At 36.5% G+C, this 19327-nt stretch overlaps 1 protein-coding gene across 1 annotated transcript in view; it reads left to right on the top strand.

Moving 5' to 3' along the window:
- Positions 1–19327, top strand: part of TMTC2 (transmembrane O-mannosyltransferase targeting cadherins 2) — a 435678-nt gene that overhangs the window by 319109 nt on the left and 97242 nt on the right. The window contains exon 9 of the mRNA XM_004006230.6: positions 8529–8610. Within this exon, the coding sequence (XP_004006279.2) occupies positions 8529–8610 (82 nt within the window). The remainder of the gene's footprint in view (positions 1–8528; positions 8611–19327) is intronic.

A 19327-nucleotide genomic window follows, 5' to 3' on the forward strand; every position in this document is an offset into this window, starting at 1 on the left:
GTACTTTCTACGAAATCATTTTAATAGATACATATTTCCTTGAAATGGTGTGTGGTTAACCAAGTCTGTGCTGATAGACACTGAATTTGTATAAACAATGCTGTAATGAAAATAAATAGCTACCTTTTGGAATTTACAGGTATTTCCTTAGGACAAATAACTAGAGATAAAATTGTTTAGCAAGTGTATCTGTGACTTAAAAGTTTTGAGGCATATCAAATTACTCCCAGGAATATCTTACTATCTTTTTCTATACTTTAGCGATGTGTTAGCTGAGTGCAGTTTCTAATAGCCATCAGGAATACTGAGTTCTGTAATTGCGGAGCAACATTGCTAATAATAGATGAATAATAACATCTCAATGTTTTAATTTACTTTTTAGGTAATTTGGATATTGAGTAAATGTAACATATCTTTTTTAGGCATATTGACCCTTATATTTTGGTATTAACAAGCTGCTGATTTGTGCCTGTTGCTGATGTAACACGTTTGACATTGAAGCCAGAATACCAGCTTCATATGGCTGATGGACTTTAACTTCAAATGAAATTCAGTCTGCTGAAGTCTTTTATCCCACTTTGCCATTTCATTTCAACCAATTTTGTGGCCTCCTCCCATCCAAAGGTTCACCTAAATCTGAAGGCTTATTGATATTCAAAAAGCTAGGAAGGAAGCTGCTGGAATCAACCAGGTCTGAGCTAATTCCTCACCCTGAAGTCTGATGGCTCTGCAGTGGGACCTGGGGTGGGTTTCAGGGAAGCTTTTTTCTGGTCTGGGAGTTGTGGTTCTGGGCTCCAGCCTTGCCCAGGCATGCCCCAGAGCCATACCACCCTGCTGAGGTCTCAGCACTTATTCTGGATGCTACCCCTGGACACTGTGAGGTCACTCCCTGTCACCACTGGCTGCCCTTAATTTGACGTATGTTTAGGCTTAATGACAGTATATTTCAGGTGTCTGTGAAGTGGCTTCTGCTTTGGGACGTTTGGGAAAAGAGATCACCAAAGACCTGACAATCATAGAAGTTGAAACTTGAGGGACAGTTCAGTGAGAAACACAAACTATTACCATTAAGCCATTTAGCCACATTCATTTTTTTTTGTTTGTAGCATTATTCTACTATTTTTAAAACTTTTTAGAGGAAATAGTATTCTGCCCCTAAAAAAATGAATGTCATCCTCAAATTTTGGGTCCCTGATAATTTGATGGTAAATATTGCAGTAGTGTAATAATAAAGCATTTCATCCTGAAGGTTATCGTTGCCCTTGCCCCTTGACTTTGCCTTTAATTAGGGTTATCTCTGACTGATTATGCATAATGACTTAGAGAGGGACTTTAGAACTAAATGGTTTGATGGAAATCATCTTCCTTAGTAAGATTTAATTCAATTGTTAGATTTTTTTTAAATGATCTATTTCATGTGAGGAGAAAACCTTTTATATCCTGAAGACACTTCACATATAAACACTGATGTTAAGATGTACTATCAAACAATGCTTCTTCTGTTTGTTAAATGAGGACCTTCACAGATTATTTTTTCAAGGCTGTTTTATTGCTTTTCCTTTTGCACTCAAACTATAATGCAGCTGTAAACAACACATTTACCAAACTAGATACAAGCTTTCGGGCTTCATAGGTGGCACAGTGGTAAAGAATCCACCTGACAATGAAGGAGACACAGAGACGTGGGTTCAGTCCTTGGGTGGGTAAGATCCCCTGGACTGGGAAATGGCAACCCGCTCCAGTATTCTTGCCTGGAAAATTACATGGACAGAGGAGCTTGGGATTGAGCATGCACACACTAAGTTGCATATATGCTTTTGCATGCTCAGTCGTGTCCAACTCTTTGTGACCCCATGGACTATAGCCCACTAGAAAAAGATTCCTCTGGCTATGGAATTCTTCAGGCAAGAATACTGGAGTGGGTTGCCGTTCCCTTCTCCAGGGGAGAACCCAGGTCTTCTGCCATGCAGGCGGATTCTTTACTACCAGGGAAGCCCATATAAGCTTTTAGATCCATTTTATTGGCTGCTTCCCTTTGTTATTTCTTGTCTATGTAGATACACATTTGAATGAATGACCAACCATTATCATCGTCAGACATTCCCTCAAAATAAACACAAAATGTATGAAAGTGACTGCTGGATCACAATTGCAGAAAGAGACTCATCTATAGTAAACTTAAAGCAGCGTCTAAATAGGAGTAGGGCAACCTAAGGAAAATCCTCTGGTTTAATTTTTGTATTATTCCAACTGATGTTACTGGGTTGCTTAGTTGACTCAGTGGTAAAGAATCTGCCTGCCAATGCAGGAGATGCAGAAGACAGGGGTTTGATCCCTGGGTCAGGAAGGTCCTTGGAGAAGGAAATGGCAACCCACTTAATCTTGCCTGGAGTATCCCATGGACAGAGGAGCCTGGAAGGCTGTATAGTCCATGGGATTGCAAAAAAGTTGGATACGACTGAACACCCATGGCCGCAACTGGTGTTCCTACCAATGCTGAAGGCACAAGTAATCCCTTATTGGGATTTGAATATTTGGATGAGAATCAGGCTAGTCTGAGGACTACTTTTTATGGTTTATCAGGAGGCTTGGGTTCAATCCCTGCATTGGAAAGATTCCCTGGAGGAGGGCACAGCAACCCACTCCAGTATTCCTGCCTGGAGAATCCCCATGGACAGTGGTGCCTGGCAGGCTACAGTCCATGGGGTTGCAAAGAGTCGGACACAACTGAGCGACTAAGCACAGGACAGCACAGACTTTGGCTCGTGTGACAGTTTCCACATGTAAAGTGGAGAAATTACTGCTTTATTCATAGCTCTGTAGTTTACTGAAAATATGACCACGTGAATAACTAAAGAGTTACTATATGCTATTAAGTTATGTACGAGAAAATAGTGGTGGCCTGTTCATTTGTTGACTGATAATTATATTTATAGAATATTTGGATGGCTATAGATGAAAAAGTAAAGTCTTAAGGGAGTATTCTAGTTTAGAGGACAAGATTAGTTTGCTACTTACATTACAAATATATACATGCAAGAATGTAGAATCTTGATATTTTCAGGTCATTCAGTAAAATAACACTTCTAAGCTGTGGCATCAAAACACACTTGTGTGTAGGGTGGTAGATGTAATGAGTGATTTGCTACTAAAAATAAGTAAAAAAAAATTGGTGTATGGTTAACTTTTAAAAATGAGACAGTTCAAGCTGAAGCCATTAATAATATATAGTTCTCTCATGTTTAATATTCCTGAGTGCTTCCTGAAGTCCTACTTTGTCCTTAACTCCAGGTTTGGGAGGAATTGTATATGTGTAAATATTACTATGTAAGTATCTATTTTTATATTCCTTTATTTTGTAGTTGGAAAAAGCATTGATCAGCTGTCGAAAGAGATCCTGTTTATCTTGTATACCTGCTCAGGTGGGCGCCTGTTTCTGAGCAGGGAAGGTAGCATCCAGTTTAATTAGAAAGCAAAATAAATTTGCTGCGAACTAATCATATGCTATAGAACAGGCTATCTAAACTTTACTGAATATTTACGTTAATGTGTATGTTTCGCTGCTGCCAATCAGAAGAGGACCTGGCCAAGACTAGTTCTGACTGAGAATACTTTTTTTCATGAATTTAAATGACACTAATCTTGAGTCTGTGTTTTTCATACTCAGTAAAGTGCTGCAAAGTTGACAAGTAAGTCAGGAAATCTGAAATCTATAGTAACATTAAAGATGTGAGCTGGAAGAGTCTTTTATTGGAGGAAGGGGAAAGTAATAGCAATGGGTGACATTTTATAGGAAAATTGTGAAGTTTAGTTTCTACTATGACATAAAGTTCTACAAAGTATTTTTGAATTTTGGTAATTAGGAACCAGATAGCGGCCTTCAAGGTGGAAATAATGATTTTTTTTTTTTTTTTGAGGAGATAGGAGAAAAATCAAAGAATGTCAGAGCTTTTTATGCCACCAAGTAAAAACCCATCCTCCTCCTTTGATCACTGTTTACTCAAGTGCCAAATTATGAGGAAAATAAAAATCTCAGACGATTATATAAAATTGCTGAAAGCAGTAATTTCCACTTGACTTAACGATTTTTAGCAACCCCTCAAAATTGGTATTATGTTCATTTTTCCAAGTGAGGTAAAAGAGGTTCAGAGATATTACAAAAGATACTCAGAGTCACACAGATAAATAAATAGAGGCAGCAAGATTCAAACAGAGGTTGGTTCAGCTCCAGGTCAGATCCCTCAGTGAGAGTCAGAGAAAGTCATGAGCGCTCAGTTCTCTAGCTGACTCCCTTGCTTATTGGGTTACTTGTTTTCTATGTACTTCCTGCAACTCAGACTTGGAAGGGACACTCTGTGTGGTTCAGTTGAGTATCCGTACTACTTAGTACAGCACAAGGAATTCAGTAAAATTTTAACTTAAAAAAACAAATGAATATGCCAATAAGTCATAGACCTCGCAGTGGAAACCGAGCCACTCCACTCACATTTCCCTTATTTGTCATACCGACCACAGTCCCTTTCTCTTGGTTTTCTCAAACACCCCAAACAATACACGCGATGAGTAAGGATGGTTGATATGAGGGGTTTTGCATAACCAGAGGCTACTCCGTAATGCTTGCTTGTAGAAGTGCTGATGTAACCTAAACGATGCCAAGAAAAAACCTGCTGAGACATGATTTTTTCTTCTTCTCTGCTTTTTAAACCGAAGTCCCTCTAAAACAGTAATAGTGAAAAGAGTAAACTTGATTAAACTCAGTGTTACCTCCCTACTACCCTTCCTATGATCCAGTGATATGTGTGTTTGGTTGGCTTATGCGTCTGCTTGAATCTTAAATTTTATATACTCTCCTGAGACTTTTATTTTCCACATAATTTGTCACTTGACTAAATAGTGATCAAAGTAGAAAGATGGGTTTTTACTTGGTGGTTTGCTGCTGCTGCTGCTGCTGCTGCTGCTAAGTTGCTTCAGTCGTGGTTTGCTACTTCCCACACAAAAAGAATGTTCTGGCCTTCGATATATTTGTTTTGCATCTAGGAGGTGGTAGGGCTCACTGTCTTTTAATAACCTGCTTCATTTGAGTAACCTGAGATGACTAGCCGTTGAGTTTTGATTTATTTTTTAAAGCTATATACTGCTGCTTTAGCTCAGTCAGTAAAGAATCTTCCTGCAATGCAGGAGACCTGAGTTCAGTCCCTGGCTCTGGAAGATCCTCTGGAGAAGGAAATGGCAACCCACTCCAGTATTCTTGCCTGGAAGATCCCATGGACAGAGGAGCCTGGTGAGCTACAGTCCATGGGGTCACAAGAGTCGGTCATGACGTAGCAACTAAACCACCACCACTGCTGCTTTGCCAGTGGATTGTACACATACGGATTTTACTACACTGTTTACTGTGACAGTGATAAGTGAGCCACTCTCTTCTCTTCTGTCCTTAAAACTTAAGTGGAATAAAGTTCACAGACGCCTTTATATTTTTGTATAAAACATTTGTCCAGGCTCTTTACCAATGATAGTTTTTATCTTGTATCTTTCTTTTACTATCTTGTGCAAGTTCTTAGTATATTATTTTCCAGTGATGGTTTAAGGACTGACCATGTGTTTTGAGGCTCTGAATAAAGCAAGATATAGTCTTTGTCATTCAGAACTCTGTATTTTATTGTATACTATGTATGTATATGTATGCAGAGTACATCATGTGAAATAGCAGGCTGGATGAATCAGGAGCTGGAGTCGAGGTTGCTGGGAGAAATATCAACAGGTTCAGATATGCACATGATGCCACTCTAATGGCAGAAAGTGAAGAGGAACTAAAGAGCCTCTTGATGAGAATGAAAAAGCTGGCTTAAAACTCAGTATTCAAAAAACTGAGATCATGGCACCCGTCCCATCACTTCATAGCAAATAGAAGGGGGAAAAGTGGAAGCAGTGACGTTTTATTTTTTTGGACTCCAAAATCTCTGCAGATGGTGACTGCAGCCATAAAATTAAAAGATGCTTGCTCCTTGGAAGAAAAGCTATGACAAACCTAGACAGCATATTGAAAAACAGAGTCATCACTTTTGCAGATGAAGGTCAATATATTCAAAGCTATTGTTTTTCCAGTAGTCATGAATGAATGTGAGTATTGGACACTAAAGAAGGCTGAGCACTGAAGAACTAATGCTTTTGAACTGTGGTGTTGGAGAAGACTCTTGAGAGTCTCTTGGACAGCAAGGAGATCAAACCAGTCAATCCTAAAGGAAATCAAATCTGAATATTTAATGGAAGGACCAGTGTGAAAGCTTAAGTTCCAATACTTTGATAATCTGATGCAAAGAGCCAACTCAATGGAAAAGACCCTGATGCTGGGAAAGTTTGAGGGCAGGAGGAGAAGAGGGCAACAGAGGATGGGATGGTTGGATGGCATCACAAACTCAATGAATATGAATTTGAGCAAACTCCAAGAGATAGTGAAGGACAGAGAAGCCTGTCCATGGGGTCACAGAGTTGGACACAACTTAGCAACTGAACAATAACAACACTCTACAAATAAAATAAGTTAACATTTATTATAAGCATAGAATATGCCTATCTACTGTAACAATACTTCATGTGTATCCTTTCAGATAATTCTGTAATGACATGAAATAGATTTTATTATCATCATATTAAAAAATAATAAATGCTCGTTTTAGAGCAGTTTTAGGTTTACAAAAGTAGAATTGGTATATAATCTCTTAACTTCCTACACTTCTCTGGTTGTGTTAACTTGAATTTGTCTTGTACATGTTACAACTGATGAGCCAGTACGGATACATTATTATTAATTAAAGGCCCTAGTATACATTAGGGTTCACTCTTTGTGCTGTGTATTCTGTATGTTTTTGACAAATGTAGAATGACCTGTTATCTGTCATTACAGTACTATACAGAATAGTTTCATTGCCTTAAAAAATCTTCTCTGCTCTACCTGCTTTCTTTTTTTGTAATAAAGAAAGTTATAGATGAAATTATTCTCCAGGTGTCATTTAGCTACAAAAGTGTGAGAGCTGCTCTGCCTCCTGAAATCTGTGCTCTTAACTCATATTGTAGACTGCCTACATCACTACAATTATTTAATCATGTAGGGGATCCTATCTTGGTAAGATTCTTGCTAATTCTTACCAACTTCAAAAAAGGGTAATATGTGTAGCAAGTATTTTGCTTTTGCTTTCCTTTGAAGTTAAAACACTGTGAGAAATATCGCAGGAGAATTTTTAATGTTTAATTATTGGATATTTGGCAAAATGTTTCTTATAAATTAAAGAGGAGTTATTGACATTAGGATCGCTAGTAAAATGAAAGAGAAAGTCAGTGGTCTGATCGTATAGTTATCACTAGCTGCTGGAATAATGGGCGAGTAAAAGAGCAACGGAATGAGCTTTTTAAGCAAAATGAATAAACAAAAAGGAGAGGTCTTTTGGAGACATGAGTCAAAGTTGCATAAAATGTAGAATATTAGGTTAATCATATACCTCTATCTTTGGAATAATTATCTCCTTAACAGTGGTTTAATATGTGAAGAGGAAAGAAAAACATCACATGAAGCTAATGTGGCAGACAGTGTATGAATTAGAAGGAACGATCAGATGAGATGGTTTGTCTTTTGTTTAGACCCACAGCTTCTGGGCACCACCCGTGACTTGCTTCTACCCAGTTAACGTAGATCTTCATTTTGCCCTTGCCATACAGGGCAGGGCTTTTTTAGGAAGGGTCTTCTTTGGACTTTTCTCTGACCTTGAGTCACCCCTTTTTTGTTACCCTGTAGGCAGTTTTGGTTCAGAAACTACAACACAGCAAAGAATGTCTAGTTTTAGAATCTGCCTGGATTATGCTATTAATTCATGAAAAATCAGTTTATTACATATAAGCCTATGCTCCTACTTTTTGCTTATTTTCTTCTGATATTGATGCTAATGTTTACTTAAAACTGTAGCTAGGGAGAAGATCTAGCTTTAGACTAAATCCTGATTTATGTATGTTGTAGTCCTGACTGACAGCAGCAAGGATTTGCTTGAGATTCAACAAATTATGACTTAGTTTCTTCCTATATAAAGTAAACATTAGGACAAAATCATCTCAAAAGCTAAAATGATCATCATTCTTTACGAGGAAGAATGAATGAATGAATGTCGACAATGTAAATTGAAGGGAAAAAATAAAATAGAAAATGAAAACACGTTTCCCACCATTCCTGAAAACTCTCTCATCCTTTTGGTTTCCGTGAAACCATTTTTTCCCTTTTTTCTTCTCCTGCTCTCCTGGTTCTTGTCTGTGACATCTTTGATGAACTCACTCTGTCTCTTCTGACCTTGACGTTTTCTAGGATTCTGACTTCAGTCTTCTCTCTCAACACATTCTGCTCAATCATCCCTTTTAGATAAAAACAAAGCACTGCTTTTTGATGATGCATACGAGGTAGACATTAGTCTACCTCATATGGGCTCAGGAGGTGAAGAATCCCTCTCGATGTGCTGCTGAATCATCCATTTTCTCTGTTTTTCAAGGGTCGTAAGAGTGAGGCTGAAAAGTTCTTCTTGAAGGCTATTGAGCTGGACCCCACCAAAGGAAACTGTTACATGCATTATGGTGAGTGGTTGATAGTTTTTTCCATGTCCCCCACAATTACAGTGAATGCTGATATGAGATTCAGGTTGCACTGGTAAAGAACACTTTGAGAGAACATTGACTTCGCCATTGCAGATATAGCCTTGAGCTGTATTCTTGCCTTCTTGTTCAAAGCAGTCATGATAACAAGGGCTATGACTTATGTTTTAGTTATTTTCATAGGACTTCAGTGGTGAAAGGTATTTTCAGTCCCTCCCCACCGCCCCCCCCCCAGTTCAGTTTGGAGTTTAAATGAGATCTCATCAGCAAATCATCTCACTCCTTCCCTGATGCATGGTATATAATTAAAATATTAATATTAGTTCTCTTTCCATTCTAAATGACAATATATTGCTCACTGAATGTAATATTTTGAAGTTTTAGAGGCTTATATTTTGGCCACAAGATCTTACTTTCTGGAAGATTTGGAAGTACCCCAGCCTCTAAAGGCCTGAGATTGGGGTCAAGGATAAAAACTGTAGACTATAAAGGATGTGTCTGTCACTGGGTTTACCCTCAGTTTATCTTAACCAGTCCAGAATGAGCTTATGTAACAAATCTGTGACACTCCACATTGTCCTTAGTTGTGAGTCATGTGTTCCGTGAGGCAGTGTATACAGCTGGTTTGGTGTTGGGTAAGATGTACTGATTTCTACCTTATTTACATTTACAATAGCTTTCAAGGAGCTGAGAAGCATTTACTTTTGCTGATCCCTTGGAAAAAGAATTTTTTTACCACTATTGACTTTGATGTGTTAAGTTATTATCAGGTAGTAAACTTAAAGATGAATGGGAATGAAATATCTTGAGGAAATAAAACTAATATATTTGTATGATATTAAATTCCTTCTCCCATTTTCCAGCTAGTAAAAATGAATCAGTGATGGGCTATGAGTGTGGAAAATGAAAAATTTTAAATGGAGGATACACTTAATTAACTATCAGTTCATTTGTTTATTTATATTGTGTGTATATGTTTATAAATGTAGGGTTGTGATGATACTTTATCTTTTCAGCATAGCACAGCATGTAATTTCATGCAACTAACTGCATCACCACCCCTGACTTTCTTTCACAATGCAATTTTATTGCCATGTTAAGATGGTAGTCAACTAATTTAAGTTTACTGCAGAATTTATTTTTTCAAGTTATCTTATATGAAGTGTTTTAAATTAGGATTTTCACATGCATACTATTTTGGGTACCCCTACCGAGCTAAAGTAATTCCCTGATTATTTTCTTGGCGTGCTGAGGGACCTCTTGTCATTTTATGAAATAGTTTTTTTTTTTTAATCCTATCTTTCTGCTTGCATTTTCTGTACCTCAAACTAATTCTACTTACTGCATCGTCTAAGCTTCTTTCCCATAATTTTATTATATACTTTAGATTTTTCACAACTAATTCCTTCATCGTTGCTTCATTTGAAATGCCACTAGAAAAAAAAATACTATTAATTAATTTAAAGAATTAGCTCCCTTATTCAGACTTTTCTGTCTTTACCTACTACTAATCTTTTAATTTATTTTGTATGTTTCAGTATTCTGATTTTTTTTTTTCCTGGAGTGTTAATAGGGAGTATTACTTGCAGGAGAAATTTTTTGATTTAGTTTAACAGAAAATGTAATAGATTCCTTATTGTGTAAGTTATTAGAAAAATAGTGATAAATGTTCTGTAGATGAATGTGTAAAACTAATTCTTCTTAGTACTCTGGTTTTTTAAAATTTTTTGGCATATAGCCATTATTAGAAGTACATTTGTTTTCTAAGGGAGGGATGACTGTATAATTAAATATGCTTTTATGGATAGTTTCAGTATTTTTCCCCACTCTGGAATAGGAAATGGAAAGGAGTCAAAAAATGAGGCATCAAAAAAGAGTAGTTAAGGCAAAATAACTACAAACGGACAGGACCCATAACTGAGAGCCTGATATTCCCTTCTCACTGTGCTCAAGTTATTTTAAAATGTACATTTAAGGGAATATTAAAGTTTTTATTTAGAAGAAGTCTTCTGCAAATGAGTAAAATTTAGAACTGAAAAGTTCTTTTAAATTTATCTAATGTAACCTCTGATGTACAAATCAGTAGATTGAAACCTAGAGAGATGAAGTTTTTGCCCAGGTTAGTTGTAAGGAACTAAATTTTGCATCCCTTGATAACTGTCATTGCTTTTCTCCTATAATAAATATTCCATTTCTTTTGACAACATTGTAAATAGACACAATTAGATAGACCCTAAGCATCTATTGTGGGCAGACACAAGGTGGCTGGGTAGGTAGATGGGTATTTTGGATTTGTCAGCCCTTTTGTGCAGTTTTAGAATGTCAAATTCATATAAATCACAACTTAAAATTCTTAGCGAAGAGTTTTTATTAATTTTAATTTGTATAAGATGCAAAGCACTGTTCTATTTTCAGAACGGAAGTTGTGCTAGGTAGGTGTAATAAATAGGATGATGTCCTTTTCAGAAAGTGATATGATAGGAAGTAGAATTCTTGAAACCAAGAATTCTTGAATACAAGAATTCTTGAAACCAAATAGGTGAAACATATTTGAGGAGGTGATATTTGAAATCCAAGCTGGTATTTTAAATTTTGCAACTCTTTGAAGAGTCAGAAAGGAGCATTTCAGACAAAGAAACAAAGTTTAAAGGTCACAGGCAAGAACAAGCTTGTGTTCACAGCAAAGAAAGAGGCTACTATGACCAGAGCTTATTAAACCTGATAGAAAGGTGGGAGGAGATGAGACTGGAGAGGAGGCAGAGCTAGAGCCCCCAAGCCCAGGAGGCTTTTGTAACCAAGCTAAGGAGTTCACTTTTTATTTTAAGAGCAACAGAAGGAACCATGTGGTGAGACAGGATTAGAGAAGGATCAGAGTAGCGCAAAGAGAACTGGATTACAGTCTCATAGGCGAGAATGATGGTGGCTTAGGCTGCTGGAGAGCGGTTGTGGGGACGTAAATATTTATAATGAAATTATGTATTTACCGTCCTTAGAAAATTCTGAGGTAATTAACAGGAAGGACCTATTTTTCATTTTTGCACCATCAATATCCAGCATATTACCATATCACAATAATGCACAATAAATGCTGAGCTCAGTTAACTTTAGATTTGGACACAGGTTCCAAAACTGACTGAAAATTTGTTATGTTAAATTTTATATTACTCCTTGTCCAAGAGAATACATGCTATGGTTTTTATATCACTTTTTTTCCCACTTACTGGTTATGAATATTCTTAAGGGTATTTATGCCCATGGATTGAATGAATAATGACATTTCAGCTTAAAAATAAAAGTTTAAATGAAATATTAATGTTAAATGAATATTTGTATAACGTAAATGAAATGTTAAATGTTGTTTTGAGTCTTTTAATGCTTTTGCAAATGGTAATGAACATGCCAGAGTGGGTGAGTTTTGTTCTACTGGAAATTTGCTCTGCCTGGTGATTGCGGGGTTTTTTTTGTTTGTTTGTTTGTTTGTTTTTAGCTTATTAATAGTACAGGTGACTTGGAGTATGCTATCCAGTTGGGACTAGACAGAGGATATTATAGGAATTTATAGTGACTGCAATGGCAATTAGAAGGCAGTATTTAAAAGTGTTATTATAATGTTATTTGTGTTTTGAACCCACTAGTTTTATGCCTTGGGTGATTGGAGGCATATGCATTGGAGATTGCCATTTTTTCATCTTGTTGACTTTCAGGAAAGAAAGCTAAGAAGATCTATAAAACTGGTTTAATAAGTTAGTTAAATGTAGCCTATGTGGTACGTATAGTCTCTGGGGTTAAGTTTCATCTGTAAAGTGGAAATATTGATATGGGCTTCCAAAGTGTTTGCCAACTCATATTTCACGTTGTTACTAATATATACTTAATTTCTCACTGGTCGGTCTTTCATCAGAAATTTTACGGAATGTAAAAGAAATATGTTTCAAACTATGCTATTGGTACTAGTATAATGTATTCATATCTCTTCAAGCTTACAGTGAACTTCCATGTCCGCTTAAAATAAATCATATCTGGTCTTTAGAGAATTTAATTTATTAATAAGTGAGCATTTGGTGCCTGGATGTCTCTTCTGTGCCTGTTAGTGAAGGGATTCTCCATAAATTTTCTTTTGGCTCCAACAGGAAGCTTCTGCCGAAAGAATGAAAGTCAAGACAAGTCCCTCCTTGTTTCTTGGTCTTGTTTTGTGTTTTAAAGGATTACTGGAAAACCATTTTGTCAGAAAGAATATTTTGTAATATATATATTTTTTACAATACATACTAGTAAATTTGATGTAGACTGAAAAACTAAAATCAGTATGTCTAAGGTACCTACTATGCATAAATCTGGGACAGATATCAAGTCATTAGATATTAAGCATCAAAGCATAAAAAATTAAAAGGGACCAGATTGTGACAAATTCTAATGAGAAGTACTTGTTTATGTAGATCTTGGGTGGTTCTTCTTTTCCTATCTGTCTCTTAACCGTATGTTCTAGGAGCAAAGACTATAGCCTCCTTTTCTTTATTATTGATCCTTTCTCTCGGTGATGTTCATTTCCAAGGATTCAGCTATATAATGATGAGTCCTTTTTAAGATTTTAATATTTTATTTTATTTACCTATTTGGCTGTGTTGGGCCTTAGTTGTGGCATTCAGGACCTTTGATCTTCATTGCTGCATGTGGGATCTTTAGTTGCTGCTTATGAACTCTTAGTTGTGGCATGTGGGATCTAGTTTCCTGACCAGGGATCAAACCCTGGGGCCCCTGTGTTGGGACCAGAGTCTTAGCCATGGGACCACTAGGGAAGTCCCTATAGTGACTCATCCTGATCTTCTTCCTCCTACTCAATATTTATCAGGCACCATAAATGTTACCAGACTCAGGTCTGACTGCTTGCTGCTCAAAAACCAATACTCCAGAGGCATGTACTGGTAGAAAGGAAAAGCTGCTTTAATCAGAAGGCTGACTATCTGGGGAGAAGGCAGACTCATGTCCTGAAGGCAGCTCAGAAGATTCTGCTTAGCTATGATAGTTTTTATTTATTTATTTATTTTTAAATTTTACTTTATTTTACTTTACAATACTGTATTGGTTTTGCCATACATCAACATGAATCCGCCACGGGTGTACACATGTTCCCATTCCTGAACCACCCCCCACCTCCCTCCCCATACCATCTCTCTGGGTCATCCCAATGCTCCAGCCCCGAGCATCCTGTATCCCACAAGGAATCGTTTCTTATACGATATTATACATGTTTCAATGCCATTCTCCCATATCATCCCACCCTCTCTGGGCAAAAGGGGAAAGGGTCTCTGAGAATCATCAAGGCAAGAGGTCAAGCTCTGCATCTTTTTCCATTGCGTGCAGGCTAGCTGACTCCTCATGATCTCTTCAAGTGTTCTCTTGCCTGTGTTGTCTGCCTGCAGAATTGCTAAGGGGGCTGCTGGGCATAGAAAGCTAGTCATTCTTTAACTATTTAATCATTTATTCTTCTTTTAATCTTAGGAAAGAATCAACAGGTTAGGCAATGTATTGTGGGCATTCAGTAGAGCATAAGTCAGGAATTAGGTTAAATGTTCTAGTGATCTCATTTCTATAAGGTTTAAGCAGAAAAGAAATAAACAAACAGGAAAGGGGCAAAAGAGTCTTACAAATCCCCGTGTGTTCAGACACTATTCTGTCTCTATGAGATTAGGGGTGGAAGTCTGTCTTCTGAAATTTCATGCTGACATAAGGGCACCATATTCTCTGAGTAGGAGATGTTGACATGGCTCTATAACATGTCTTTGCTGACAATCTTAGTTGCCTGCTTACATATATGAGCAGAGCAAGCTACAATTATTCTGACACCCACAGAGTTATCAATTATTATGAACAGTAGTGTTAATTCCTTTCTCTCGAGGCTAGTTCTGCTCAAGATAGAGCAGCCTATGCCATGGCTGTGGTCTGGTCATCATTCAGTTAGCTTTCCCCTCTGGTAGTAGTTATAGTTAGGGCTTTTCTTATGGCTCAGACAGTAAGGAATCTGCCAGCAGTGTAGGAGAGACCTAGGTTCAATCCCTAAGTTGGGAAGATCCCTTGCAGAAGGGAATGGCTACCCATTCCAGTATTCTTGCCTGGAGAATTCAGTGGGCAATTAGTTATAATATCTGTAAAACAACTCAAAAATGTGTATCAGAAAGGGAAAGATTCTGTGACTCTATTGTCCTGATCATTAACTACTTGAGCTTGCTCTTTTGTGACTCAGGAAACTTGAGAAACTTGAACTTTTCTACAAACAAGAGGCAAGGGAGATGGAGAGATCCTTGTGCTTGGGTGGGGGTTGGGAGGGGCAGCAGGATTCTCCCCAGTGTCATAAAGGTACAACAGGGAATAAGACAGGCTCCACTGTAGACTGAAAACTGGAAAGGGAGGCACAAATTATAAAAATAATGGTTTAATTATAATTACAATTAGTTTTTGAAAGGAGACACACTGTCAACTAGGGGGACTTGACCTGGGTGGCTAGGGTGCAGGAGAGCTATGCCTGATGCATGTAAATGATGAGTAGGAGTTCTCTAGACAAAAGTGTAGAAGAGAGAGGATGCAATGAAGAACATTAAACCAGAGAAAATGCTTGAGGCAGAAGGCATAGCATATGTCTGGGAATAGTTCAAGGATAGAACTAGAACCGTAGTTAGATGCTAAGAAACACAGGGAATATACATCCAAACTGAAGTACATCCAGATTATGAGAGCGGATCGTTTTTCATCTTGGGCCTACAGAAAAGTGTGATGTATTTTTAAGGCTAGAATTATGTTTTTTTTTTTTAATCATTACTATCAATAGAATAGTAGAATCTATTTAGAATCTATTCTAAATCTATTCTATTTAGAATTCTGAGAACTTATTACATTTGTCTTAACATTTTCTGATCTTACCCAGTGTTTTCTGACCCTGATCTTGTTTGGTCATTATTTAACCTCTCTGAGGTAGGAATGGATTGCAATTACATTTGGCTAAGACAGTAGAAGTTCAGAATTTTCAAGTGACTCTCAGATCAGAAATTTTCAACATATGTCCATGGTGGGAGAAGAACTTGAAAATCCAGCTCTTTTTAAGTCCATAACTTTCTACTGTTACCATCATAGACTATTTTTCTTCAGAATAATTTATATATATTAAATTTCATTTTAAAAAGTAGTCACTTTTTTAAATAGTTAAAGGTAGAAGTAATTAAAACATTGGCTTTGATTTCTCATCAGTGAACACTTAAAGAAGCCTGAAAACTATTTAATGGGTTGAATTGGTGAGAGGCATGTGGTTGCTTTTACTATTCATAATTAATATAGAATATGACAGTGAACTGAAATTGGTTGTGTTGTAGCATTTCATTTTTAATCACTTCAGAAATTATGAGTAATTTTAAAAATTAAATAAGGAACTAAATGATGGCATTTTCTTGATTAAAAATGAATATACGTTTTTAGCCTTTGCAAAAATTACATGGAGATTCCAATTATGTTCAGTGCTTCAGACTAAAATATTTTGCTAAAATATCAGTGTTTTGTGTGTCTTTATTGCTCAAGGACAGTACAGGCAGTTCACAGGTGTGCAATTAGAACAGGATTTTTCTAAATGTTGTTCCAAGCAATTTACTTCTTGCCTAAGATTTTTTTATTTTTAAATTCACTTTTATAGCAATATGTTTAGTAGTTTAATATAATTTAATCTTCATACCAGTGTATATTTTATGTGAGATACTCTCCAGAGACTTGTAGAATTAAAACTTTCCCAGGAGTAAAATATGAAGAAATAAGGAAGGAATTAGCTAAGCTTACAAACCAAAAATAAAGGGGAAATTATGTGATTTATGTGTTTCAAAAAAAAGAAGACAGTTAAAGGACAGTTACATGGTAGGAAATAGTTTATTTAGAAGCAAAAGGTGAAAGATAGGGCTACTTAAGATGTGAGAAACTCTATAGAACTATGAGTGAAACAGAACAGAAAGACTAAGGGGTATAGTAAGAATAACAAATAATTCTCAAAAGAAGAAATATAACAAGTTTTAAAAGATAGGTACATATACACAATGGAGTATTACTCAGCCATTCAAAAGAATACATTTGAATCCGTTCTAATGAGGTGGATGAAACTGGAGCCCATTATACAGAGTGAAGTAAGCCAGAAAGAAAAACACCAATACAGTATACTAACGCATATATATGGAATTTAGAAAGATGGTAACGGTAACCTTGTATGCGAGACAGCAAAAGAGACACAGATTAATAGAACAGTATTTTGGACTCTGTGGGAGAGGGAGAGGGTGGGATGATTTGGGAGAATGGCATTGAAACATGTATAATATCATATATGAAACGAATCACCAATCCAGGTTCAATGCAGGATACAGGATGCTTGGGGCTGGTTCACTGGGATGACCCAGAGGGATGGTACGGGGAGAGGAGAGGGAGGGGGGTTCAGGATGGGGAACACGTGTATACCTGTGGTGGATTCATGTTGATGTATGGCAAAACCAATACAATATTGTAAAGTAATTAGCCTCCAATTAAAATAAATAAATTTAAATTAAAAAGATAGGTAAACATACAATTTCATTAGAAATCAAATTCAAGTAACAATGAATTCCTTCAGTTGCTCTAGCACGTATTCTCCATAATTATTCTCTTGGTAATATAGCTTAGAAAAATACTAATTTTTTTCTATGTTTAAGGTTATCAACAAAGTAATTGGAGCACAGCATTGCTATTAGAGGAAAAAAAATTTTTAAATATCTAAATGTCCCAAAAAGAAAAATAATTAAATAAACTATGGTTATTCCCTTTTGAGGAAATATTATAAATCCTAGGTTAAATTTATAAAGAATAATAATAACAGAGGCAACTATCTATTATACATTATGGTACATGAAGAATCATAAATTATACAAAATAACTATATCATCTAAAAAAGTAAATTAAAATGAGGAAAACTGTCAATAATTTTAGCTTTTTGGGCTTCTGCAGTTAATTTGGGAGGGCAGGCTTAATATTTTTAATTTTGCTTTCTTTAATAAACATATTAGTTTTTGAAGTAATTGATACCTTGGCAAAATGTGAAAGAATAAGCATCTTAATCTATTGCTCAGTCTGTAGAAAAGATAGGAAAAATATTATAAGAGCCAAATAATTATCCAAAAATAATTTAATAGAACTCAATATATAAAGTTTAAGACATTAAAAATTATGTGATAAAGGAATAAAAAGTAGAGACAGGCATCTTGTCTGATTTCTCTTAAATACTGTATTTCCGTGAATTCATTAAGTATAATAATAGTACAAACATTTACTAAGTGCTTTTATATCCTAAGGAATTCACATGTAGCATCTCTTTTAATACCCATAAAAGAGCTAAGTGGTGAGGTTACCTGTCTCCAATTGCAATGAGGAAGGTGAGGTCATCAGGCTATAAGGCAGATTACCTAGGATTTCAATGCTATTTAATGTAGAGGCAGCATCTGAACTGAAACACACCTGACTACAAATTTGCACTGTCATCATCTCTATGTCAGTGTAAGGGATAAATACAGATAGTTTACATCTATGGATGCTTTATTGGTGGGTGATTCCACATGTGTCAAATACACTAAAAGCCGGGAATCACTCACCTTTTATTGTTACGGGGGTATTCAGAGAGAGAAGACTATTTCTATTTATCTTGTCAAACATGGACAACTTATTTAAGGTCCAAGCTTCAGTGAATGATGAGACAGTCTTTGTTCATCTGTTATTTTTTACCTTTTACTCTGAAGCCATAAAAGACTTAAAAATAAGAGAGAAATCTTTATGAAATTCATACATTTATTATCAGCATTCCATTCTTGGTTCTGTCTGAAATTTCTTTTGAGGAAAGAGAATAAGTAAGAATGTTATATACATACAATATTTACCACTTTGAATCCACTACTTACTGGCCTTTTAAATGTCATTTCAAATTACTTTTTATGGAAATAATATAAAATACTCCTTAAAATATAAACACTAAAACTAAAACTCTTATTATATTAAGTATAATCAATATATGATTCTTATGCATTGTATCCTGCTAAGTCACTTCAGTCGTGGCCAACTCTGTGCAACTCTATAGATGGCAGGCTACCAGGCTCCCCCGTCCCTGGGATTCTCCAGGCAAGAACACTGGAGTGGGTTGCCATTTCCTTCTCCAATGCATGAAAGTGAAAGTGAAGTCACTCAGTCGCTTCCGACCCTCAGCGACCCCATGGACTGCAGCCTTCCAGGCTCCTCCGTCCATGGGATTTTCCAGGCAAGAGTACTGGAGTGGGGTGCCATTGCCTTCTCCATATTGTATAGTTGAGTCTTATAAGCCTTTTTTCATAAAACACATTTAAAAACCAATTTATTGTGGTAACAGCAATCTGATGTCACCCAGCCTGACCTCACTGTCGTACAAATGGCCACTTGTTAGTCATACAACTGTAAGCAAATGTCTAAACCTCTCAGTGCCCCCATTTCTCATATGGAAGATGCTCCTAACACCGTATTTCTGAGATTCCAAAATGACATCAGATCTGACTCACTGTCTTAGTCCATTCAGGTTGCTATAACAAAATACCACAGACTGAGTAGCTTATAAACAACAGAAATGAATTTCTGACAGTTCTGGGATTCTGAGATCAGGGTGCCAGCGTTGTCTGCTGAGGGCCCT

Source organism: Ovis aries, chromosome 3 (genome assembly GCF_016772045.2).
Source record: "Ovis aries strain OAR_USU_Benz2616 breed Rambouillet chromosome 3, ARS-UI_Ramb_v3.0, whole genome shotgun sequence".
NCBI lineage: Eukaryota > Metazoa > Chordata > Mammalia > Artiodactyla > Bovidae > Ovis > Ovis aries.